Source organism: Nelumbo lutea, chromosome 6 (assembly GCF_056320005.1).
Source record: "Nelumbo lutea isolate HS-2025 chromosome 6, American lotus-T2T, whole genome shotgun sequence".
Taxonomy (NCBI): domain Eukaryota; kingdom Viridiplantae; phylum Streptophyta; class Magnoliopsida; order Proteales; family Nelumbonaceae; genus Nelumbo; species Nelumbo lutea.
In genome coordinates this window covers 39,729,117-39,739,701 of record NC_142689.1, presented here as the reverse complement: position 1 = coordinate 39,739,701, position 10,585 = coordinate 39,729,117, and the positions used below count along the sequence as shown (strand labels likewise).

The following is a 10,585-nucleotide window of genomic DNA, read 5'->3' as shown; positions in this document are numbered from 1 at the left end:
TAGTCCTTCCTATCCTTTTCTTTCTCTTCTTATCAGACAACGGATTCCCATCAGGGATTTAGAGTTGGTAGTGCGTGTGGTCCTAACTACCTTTTTAATTGTTTTTTCTTCTTTTCATAGCGGTGGGGGCCCAGCCCACTTTGTCTTCAACCCTACCCGTCCCAACCATGTGTGACCGACAGTATTGGCATATATGCATATCCCAAAGGGGCTCCCATGGGTTGGGATTGCTAACAAAAAAACCCGTCCCTGCTTTCAACTAGATCTGGCACCGCACATATCATCATGAAATGACGGTGTCAGATCATGTTGGAAGAGTGATGAAACGTGTTTTGTTGGGAGTACATCCAAATGAGTACAGTTTGCGCATCCAGTTGTATATCGGGAATATCAATGTTCCTGCTGTACGGCAGGATGTGCATCTATCTAAACCTCATATTTGAGACACGTGTCACTTCAAAAGTGAGATTAAAACGACGTTTGAAATCAATGCTGTTTACTTAGAGGTGTTAGGTGTTTTCTTAGAAGATGATGCTGTATGGACATTTTGTTTTTTCAGAAAATGATTTAATATTATTAATGTTGTTATCACATAGGCATTTTTCAAATTTCAATATCATATAATATATACTAACAAAACAATTCAAAAGTACATTCTCTCAAATCACACCTTTTTTTCAAGTGGGAGAAAATATTTTATTGTTCAATCCATCGTTAGAAATCTTAATTCCATCATACAGGTGGGATAAATCTTGACCGTGAATCGATATCAAATTCACGGGTAAGATACGATTTATAAGAGGCTAGACTATAATTTCAGATATCACAATCTACTTATCCCAAATATTTTTTGAAAAAACGATTAACCGAATATCAGCCGTTAAAAAAAAACATTGATGCCAAACACCTACTTTGATTTAAGGAGCGTTTTACCCCATAGTTACCACGTGTTTCACATTGGAGAAGGATCCCACTTATAATTTGGGATTTTGGGTCATCTCGTCGGTGGGTGGTGAGAAGGGATCCGTGATCTGTTGCAGAACGGATCTTTCTGGGGGAGACTTTTGGATCGGGTAACCCGTACCCGGTATATTGCATTTTGATAATCAAATTCCAATCCAAGGGGAAGAAATGAAGGAATTTACTATCATTCGAGGGTGGTTCTGTCATTTAACAACGTAGAAGTGACGAGAAGAAGAGAAAACGGTAATATTCTACCGACTTATCCGATTGAAATATTTCCGTTTGGTACCGAATCACCGAAGACCCCGAGTCGTACGGTTTTATCATCTTCAACCATAAAAGGAAAACCTTAAAAAATAGGTTGTGGCATCCTCCGTCCTCCTTAGATCCAAACCGTCTGATTAAAAAGTTTCAACTCAAAAGTTATTGTCTGATGACCTCACCACAACCCCTTAAAAAATGCTGATAATCTGAACCGTCCAAATTACTAATGACTGTAGTATGGATGTACCTGTTCATTTCCCAGTTAACCTTCGCATATGACAGATTTGTCCTTCCCCACATATTCTATTCCCATCCTCCCTTGAATGGATGATGAATCCGGATTTGCTGTATGCAGTTCTTGAAGTAACCAATCAGCAAGCGACAGGTGTTGCATTGTGCATGCGTAAACACCAGTACACGTGAGAGAGAAACCAGAAATCGATGGATCGAACGTGGAATTGCAGAGACGAATTTTCTTGAAAATGAAGCGAAGGAGATGCGAGCAGAGTAGTGGAAGGTGGGGGCCGTTGAATTTGTTGTCGATGCCATTGCACCAAGTGTCATGTTCATGGAGTCTACTCAAACCACGCAACGTCATAAAGAACCAGTACCAACTATTCTTCTTGGCTGCTTTTCATTTCTCTGCTTGATTCTTCTTCTTCTTCCTCCTATCTCCTCTGCTGTTTCTTTCACTTTCCACAGTCTCTAATGGCGGCCACCTAGATTTTCCTTCTTTAAAAAACAGTCAATCTTTATTTTTGGGTTTCTCTTTTTGGTCGGTGTATCACGTCAAAAAGATATTTTTTTTAACAGAAAGTGAGTTTTGGTTATGAGGATTTCTTTTCTTTTTCAGTAAGCTCTGTATTTGAGAAATGGAGGACGAGGGGTGAATTCTGAACATGTCCTGAATTGGTTTTTTTTTTTTTTTTATTATCCTTCCGTTTTCCTACTTCAGGAAAGAAAGAAAACCTTGATTGATGCTTTGGGAACATCTTCTGACTTCTGTAGTAGAAGACTAGAAGTTTAAGATTTCAGTCTGTTACTCGGAAAGATGAGAAAACTTGACGTTAAAGGACTGAGAATTGTGATTTCCACATGAGCTTTATTGGAGGTGAATTTAGTGATTGAAATTGGTTTGCTTATACGTAAATTACCCGAAAATGCAGAGAGGAGGGAGATTCTGGATTCTGCTAAAATTGTAAAGCAAGGCCCTGCCAAGCTTTTACTTATTTGCTGTTTAGAATTGAAGTTTGCGTGGACGAATTGTTGAAGTAATCTCTCTATCATTGATCCTGGAAGTCAGAGCAGCTTTAGTTATCCTATTTGGTCTTTCAGTCGAAGGAATATCCGTTTTACCAGAAGAAGAAAGAGATATTCCATTCTTTCATTGGAATCCATTGCTATTGCTTTACCTCCTTAGAAAGCTTGCAGTCTGGAATTGGAACTTGGTGTTGTTCTTCCTTCAGAGATATCTCCCTCCGCTTCTTCTCTTCATCTTCTTCCACCTACTGAAATTAATTCTCATAATTTCAGGTATCCCTTTTCTCTGTTTTCATTTTTTATTAAAGAAAATACTTAAGTAATTCTTGCTTGCTTTTTTTTTTTTAAATCTTTCTTCATATCTTCTTTGTTTCTGCCTGAATTGTTGTATCTTGGTGACTCTGTCACTCACATGAATAGACCCAGGTACCTGCAATGACCATGCTTCATTGCGGAGAAGAGAATAGTTATGCATTTGGTTAATGAAATCCAGATGATTAATCAGAGATATCATAAAAAACTAAAACAGTGCTTTACCCCTAGATGTCCAGTCAACTGCTGCGCCTCAACGCATTTCACCCCTAGCTCTGGGTTCGAGTGGCATTTCACCCCTAACCACAACTCATCCGCTGATTCTTCAACATCAGTCGGTTCGGACCTTCACTTAGTTTCACCCAAGCTTCATCCTGGTCATGGATAGATCACCCAGGTTCGGGTCCATAAGCAGTGACAATTGCCCTATGAAGACTCGCTTTCGCTTGATCGGAGAAATCTTTATATATATATATATATATATATATATATATACAGACCTGCTAGGCCGCTACTCTCAGTGACTTGGCTCAGGCCTGACCCAATACCTTCTGGCTATGATTTCTGGTTCCAAAAATTCCAGTTTTATGAAAATTGTCTTGGTTTATAGTGAATCAATAATTTGAATTGCTCATTTGTCATTTTTTTGTCTCTTCTGAAAATGATTGGTTAGGGAGATGAAGTGCTGAGAAGGTGCTTACATCTCAAGTTTTGTAATTAAAATGCGGTACCACGTATGGGCCGCTCTCCTGAAAGTAGTGGAGAAGGCCACGCACATGCATGAATCACCGCGCCAGGTGCATCTGTGACTGAAAGGCATCTACATGATCATTCGGGTCGAACGACCTGTGATACTTGTCAAGAGGGGGGAGCTTGAAATCCATGGGCATTGGGTCTGCCATGAGTTTGGAAGACAGGGGGGATGGAACCGAGAGGAGGGGAGCTTTGGCCACGGCCGAGCCTACCTCTTCTTTGCCCATGAGCTCGGGCAAATCGTGGGTGACAGATCAGCGAGCTCGACGATGACGTCCCTGCTATCTTCTCTGATTGTCCTCTGGCCTTTGGGCTTATTTGGTAGAATGCAGATACTGGAGATGTTATTGGTTTTGATGTATAATTATAACTTTGCCTAACTTTGGTCTTTCCAGTTTACTAGAAAGTCCTCATAATCATATTATTTGATAGTTTTTTTTTTTTTTTTTTTTTTTTTTCTGTATATTGGTGTCTCTATAACTGTTTTTGATGCTTGTGGTTATGGTAGTTGTGGTTCTCTGTCTTCATCCCTTTGTTCTACTAGCACAGGACTTTATCAATGTTTTGTATATTAGCATATTTATGTTGGAAAAAACATCATTTTCTTTAACAAGTTATTGCTAACATTTTAACTGTATTTCTCCTTGTCTTTCCTTCATTAGGATGATGTTAGTACAGTCGATTTGGCTTAACACCAGGTGGTAAAGTTAAATAGTCATTCAATATGGCGAAAAGGTCACAAAAACGACATCCTCGGCGTGAAAAAGACCAGTTGGGGTGTATTTGGGGCTTGATTAGTATTTTTGACTTCCGCCAGGGTCGTTTCACTCTAAAACTGCTATCTGATAGGAGGCGTGGGAGCAGGAATGCTTCTGGTAAGAAACATATATAAATGCTGTCTCAACTCTGGCATTCTTTATGCATTTGAGTTCATAAGGTACTCTACTTCAAAGTTGTTCCAATATCTCTTATGGATAGCTTTGCTATCACACTGCCAATAGCACCCTAGATCTCTTTTCATTTATCTGGAGTAAGATTGAATGCATCCCTGAAGAATTTAGCTTCCTTGTTAAAATGTATTTGCAAATAGTAACATCCCAAAGCTGTTATCTATCAAACAAACAAAAAAAAAAACCCAAAGCTGCTAGCAAATAGCAATGACACCTTTAAGATCAGAACACCATCGAGAAAAACTATTTTCATTTTTATTGTCTTCGAAAAGGTAACTGTTATAGAAAATTAATCACTGTTATGCAGGAGAGAAGATTGGAAGAAAAGAGAGAGAGAAGAAGAGAGAAGAGAGAACTGAGAGCAAAAAGATACTGCTGGCGGCACAGCTTTTTTAATATATATACTAGGGCGACAACAACTAAAATAAAAAGGAGTAGAAGTACAATAGTACCCCTGCGGTACTATACATAGGAAAAAATAACAGCTGTTAACAATCACCTATCCGTTTTTTCACTCTAACCCAACTGTTATATCACTCCACAGTAAAGTGTATCATGCCATTAAGGAAATAGCATGCTCATGGTGGTTAAGCTAACATTTAATATAACATTAGCACCTGAACTGATGTTACATGTGGATTTGTTTTTATCCTTTGAGATTCTATATTGAATGTTGGAGCTGTTAATTGTTTTTCTTTTGATTTTCTTTTCTTTCTGCAGATGCTGGATATTCAAGGAATAAACTTAACTTGCTGAATGTTCCTGACAGAAAGTGTGGAGACACTGATGTAAGTCTTGACAAAATATCTATTATTCCAATTAAATACATGCTTTGTGCATCCTGTGGATTCATTTGGTTGCCAAGAAAATATAAGAAAGTAAAACAAGATTAGAAAAGAACAGAAAATTAAAGAAAATATTTTTTTCATAAATAATTTAAAAATCAATTGCTATTGGGTCCTACTTACCCATGTTGCAATCTGCATTAAACTTTCTTGCAATTAAAGATAGTTTTGTGAGGAAAACATAACCATCATTTAAAGGAAAATTTTAGGAGTCAAGAAATTGGGACAGACCTACTTTGTCAGGCCAACTAAACACTTGTTTCAAAAGTTTCTTCACTTACTTTCTGGGAAAACTAATGGGCCCTTTTTGTTTGACCCGATAAAGGTCATACAAGATGCATTTAGATCCTTCTTTTTTAAACCATCAAGGACAGCGTAACAAAATAGTAGATTCAGTAGAACTCCAAAGTTTTATTTCTCATACTTGTTTTCTTGTAAATAAGTTGGTTAGTTTCTGAGTCGCCACCACACCATCCAAGTCAACTTACCCCACTTCACCGCAGAAACATATGATTTTTGAACTCTCATCCCTTTTTTTTTATTTTTTTTTTCAGTAAGTTAGTTTTGGAATATGTATTTCACTATATCCAAGAAGCCAAATTATTTTTCTTCTGATAGTCGATTAAAAATATATCAAAGAGGAAGAAACAACATAGCTTAGAAATGGAATTCTGATCTTTAATGTAGTTCCCTTCCCTATATAAGATGATGCTGCATACAATAAATAATTCCAATTAAAAAGACAGATTGGTCAGTGGACCAAAATTACAATCGGTTCAGGACAAAATCGGTTCAATGGTTCAACTAAATTGGTAACACAGTAGTGTTTGCCTTATTCTTTATGTTACAGTGTGCCATCTACAAACTTCCATTTCAATTTTCACTTGTTTTCACCCACTTGAGGAGCCTCTGAAGGCCCTATCTAATGTAATATAGATCTGGTTGAAACATGCTAGCCCATGGACAAGTTATTTTGTTTACAAAAGGAGTTTAAGGATAGACTTGTGGAAAATACAGGCATTCTAAAGGCCATGTCAAGTCTTAACTATGGAATACACGCAATTAAAATCTAGAGAACACCAAATTATTCTAATTTCCTCTTTATATGTTTTTAAAGTCATCCAAGGACTGTTTGGTTAATGTTGAGAGGAAACTTAACCAAGATTGTTCATCATTTTTTGCTTCTTACAGTAGATGACAACCTGTACTCATTTTATCCAATTATTCAAATAAAGATATTGGAGCTTTTAAATACCAATTTTGGTCATATGGCTAAGCTGCATCTTAGAAATGTAGTCCGCTCTTCCTTTCTTATCCTTTTCATTTGATTTTTGTTTCCAATTTTTCAAAGCTACCCAGATGTGTAACTGAAAAGCTTTCCATCCTTTACTGTCCCATGCTTTAGCTTAATTTGCATATGCAGTACACGTTCCAAGCAGGTAATCTAAATGAAATGGTGTTATTCATTTCAAATTTTCAGGATGTTGGCAAAAGTAAGATACATGAAGTTGATGGTGATATGAAAAGTGTGAAGAAACACATGGAAGAGCAGATGTCATATGAGAAACACCAAAATAAGCAGATAACCAGTGCTTCATTAGAACAAATACAATGTGATTTAGGAGGTAAGGGTCACAAGGGGAAGAATCATAAACAGAGAAACAGTAGTTGCAACAATGATTGTGATGTAAACAACACCCATGAGTTGAAAGCTTCTACAAGCTTGGAACATCAGCAGCCTTTTCACCCAGATTCAGTGGAAGAATCTCTAAACAACATCAATCTAGCTGCACTGATGGAAGAGTTCTTTAGCCAGATCCATCAACATCTGGAAATACCTCTGCGGCATGACAGTGAAAGAGATCCTTTTGATGTACAAAGAAATACTCAATGTGAGACTTGCAACCAGCTTGATGGGATCAACATGCTGTTGCTTCAACAACATTCTATTCTCCAAGAAAAGCTGAATGAAGCTACTAAGAGATTTCTAAGCCAGAAATTCATTAATGTTAAACAACTAACTGGAGATAGGGAAATCCACCAGTTCAATCAATTTATTGATGCCATAGAAATACTGAACACAAACAAGGAATTATTTTTAAAACTTCTACAGAATCCAAACTCACTATTTACAAAATATGTTCAAGAGCTACAGGATTCACAGGCTGAGAAAGTTGAACAAACTGAACTATTAGCAGAAGAGAAGTTGTCAGAAGAAGAAATTAGTAACTCAAGTCGACGTGAAGAGCTTATCCATGGCAAAAAGATTCAGAAACAGACAATGCATAATTTTTTCAGGAGGAAGAAGTCTCAAGTCAAAAACCCATCAGTGGAAAGTGAAAGTCCTCAGGCTTCCAGTAAAATAGTCATTTTGAAGCCTACAACAGGCATGCGATATTCTGAAACTCATTGCGGCTACTCACCACAATCTCATTACAGCCTGAGAAATGAAGAGCAGAGCATGGGACTCACCTCACATTTTTCTCTTAGAGAAATAAAAAGAAGGTTAAAGCATGCCATGGGAGAAAGAAAGGAAGGAGATGGAACTCCCATGGTTGCTATGAGACATGCCATTCCTTACAAGAATCAGCATTCAAGTAGTGGTGGAAAAGAAACTACAACAGAGATGTTTGGAAAGGGACTGCCAAGTAGTTCCCATTTCCATGTTGAAAAGTTTATGAAACCCTCCACCAATGTCAAGAAGGGCAAGCCAAAAGATCATGAATTAAGAAATGGAGACAAGAATGTTTCAAGTGGTATTGGTAGCTATGAAAATTTAAACATGGCAACCGCTGAATATTGCAAAGAAAGAGAATCAAACATCTACAGTGAGGCTAAGAAACATCTTGCAGATATGTTCATCACTGAAGATGAAAATGAGTATTTGTCAAGCAGGCCAGTGACAAAAAAATTGGGAAGGATTCTCTCTCTGCCTGAATATAACTTGTCACCAATATTCAGTCCTGCTAGGGATGGGGAAAATAGCTCTGTAAATGCACAGATGGGGTCTTCCCATTATGACAATGTTAGAGATGGAATTTGTCTAAGTCTATTGAAGAAGAATATAGAAACTCCACCATGCCCTGATAACAGTAAACCTGACAGCCAAATGAACGTCTCCAACTTAAATCTGAATGTGTCAGAGGAGATTGAAAGCACCTGTACTGTTAAAGAAGTGCCAAGTCCAAAAGGTATTGCTTTCTCTATCCTCCAGTTTACAGTAAAAACTAAGGAGTGTTTACACCAGTTTCCTTGTTTACATATGTGCACTTGACTTAGCAGATCTTAAAATATCTTCAGGTAATTTGGTTATTGTGGAAGTAGCCGATACTTTATCTGCAGAAAGCAATGTCCTGGATGAGCCCTCAGAGCTAAGTAGTAATAATCCCAACAGCAGGACCAACCAGAGAACTGACACAACCAAAATCAATGAGGAAGAAGTATCTTCTGAATGGTCAAGACCGGTAAATTATGTTCCTCAAGAAGATATTTTTCTCCATTTTCTGTCAACTATATAGTAATGTCTTATGTGAATGTTCCTTGAGTTCCTTAAGAGAGTCTTTTGTAACCAAACCCTTATTCTTTTCCAGGAATCACCTAAAGAGAATCAGTCGTCAACATCTCCATTAAGTTCTCCATTGTCAAGCTCTCTATTCATTGAGAAAGTAGAAGATCTGGAAGGAATCGACAAAAGAGTAGAACAGCCAAGTCCAGTATCTGTTCTTGATCCACTCTTAGAAGATATTATCAGCCCTGCCAGCATTCCATCCCAGTTTGGTATGCTTTCTACAAAGAATAATAACACTTTTCATCCTTTTTTTTTTATTTGCTTCTATATTGAATCTTAGATGGATTTCATCCAATCAAATATCTGTAGATGAACCACCAATTCAACCACTACATATTAATTTTGATGAAGACTACTCAGCTCCAGTCTTAACAACTTGTGCTCCAGAAATCAATTCGAGGAGTTGCATGGAAAACAAGAGGTCTATTTTTAAGTATGTAAGTGCAGTGTTGGAAGCATCTGGGTTGAGCTCATCAGGTGAATTCTTGAGGGGATGTCATTCCTCAGACTACATACTTGAGCCTTCCTTGTTCGACGAAGTAGAGGTGATCACTTCCCAACTTTGTGGTGATCGGAAGCTCCTCTTTGATTGTATTAATGAAATCCTTGTCGAGATGTATCAGTGCTATTTTAGTTGCACCCCTTGGGTTTCATTTGTCAAACCCAACACCCGTCCAGTACCTGTGGAGAAACATATCATCGACGAAGTATGGGAAGGCATGGATTGGCGTATCCAACCACAGCTGCCACAACAAACACTGGACCAGATTGTTGGAAAGGACATGGCTAAATCAGGAGCATGGATGGACCTCAAACTTGACACAGAGAGTATTGGTTCCGAAATGGGAAAAGCCATTCTAGAAAATTTGATGGAGGAAACCATATCTGAGTTGTGGACGTGAAATCTGAATGTTGGAGACAACAGGGAACAAGGAAACAACTTGTAGAAGTGGAATACAACTTCTGGAATTTGGATCCTTTCCAATCTCTGGTCTGCTTCATGGTTATTATCCCCTGAAAAATGTGACAATACATCAGACCAGTCCCTTCACAGTTGAATTCGACTTTCTTCTGACCATGGCCATCAGTTTGGAGTTCTCTTCTGGATTGTTACCATTTTTTCCAACTATCCATGAGAACGCAGTAGGTCTGATCTTACAATCTTTCAGTTTGATTGACTTTATAGCATAAGATGCAATATTTGCGTCTTCGTAGGAGGTGAAGAGTGTGGTTTGAAGGTGTTGGTTGACGATAGATCGTTTCAGTTTGTAACGAACTGTTTTTCTTTTGCTAATTCTTTGATTCTCTCTTTTCTTTTTATCCTGAAGATTGGTTCTGTTGTTTTTGTTTACAGTTGGTTTATGTTCAACCCAAATTTGGGAGCCTTGTAATTATATAGCTAAACGAGAAAAACATAAAGATTACATCCGAGTGGGTTTTCTCTGATGTGGGTTGTGTTTCTTTTTTACTCTCTATGGGGCTACACAACGGGAGTAGTTAGGGATGATCATTTATGGTCCAGTCAGGCTTGGCCTGCAAATTTCCAGGCCTGGGGATAGGAATGGCAACAGGGTGGGTTCGGGATGGGGATCGTATTCCCCGTCCTTGACCCCAATTCTAAAATTAATTCAATTCCCGCTGGGGATAAAATTTGTCCTCCATCCCTGATC

The 10,585-nt window shown here is 38.1% G+C and overlaps 1 protein-coding gene across 3 annotated transcripts; it reads left to right on the top strand.

Moving 5' to 3' along the window:
* The first annotated feature begins 1,689 nt into the window (after nt 1–1,689).
* LOC148848671 (uncharacterized) lies at nt 1,690–10,361 on the top strand. Of its 3 annotated transcripts, none has more exons than XM_088948166.1 (8): nt 1,690–1,834; nt 2,394–2,760; nt 4,215–4,427; nt 5,223–5,290; nt 6,828–8,538; nt 8,648–8,811; nt 8,938–9,124; nt 9,303–10,361. In XM_088948166.1, exons 3-8 carry the CDS (start codon nt 4,277–4,279, stop codon nt 9,815–9,817), a joined length of 2,796 nt encoding a protein of 931 aa, XP_088804292.1. In that variant the 5' UTR covers nt 1,690–1,834; nt 2,394–2,760; nt 4,215–4,276; the 3' UTR covers nt 9,818–10,361. The 3 variants fall into 3 exon arrangements, with proteins under 3 accessions (XP_088804292.1, XP_088804291.1, XP_088804290.1); XM_088948164.1 differs by lacking the exon at nt 1,690–1,834 and adding an exon at nt 1,856–2,043 and having other exon boundaries at nt 2,183–2,760; nt 9,225–10,361; XM_088948165.1 differs by lacking the exon at nt 1,690–1,834 and having other exon boundaries at nt 1,853–2,760.
* The last annotated feature ends 224 nt before the right edge of the window (nt 10,362–10,585 follow it).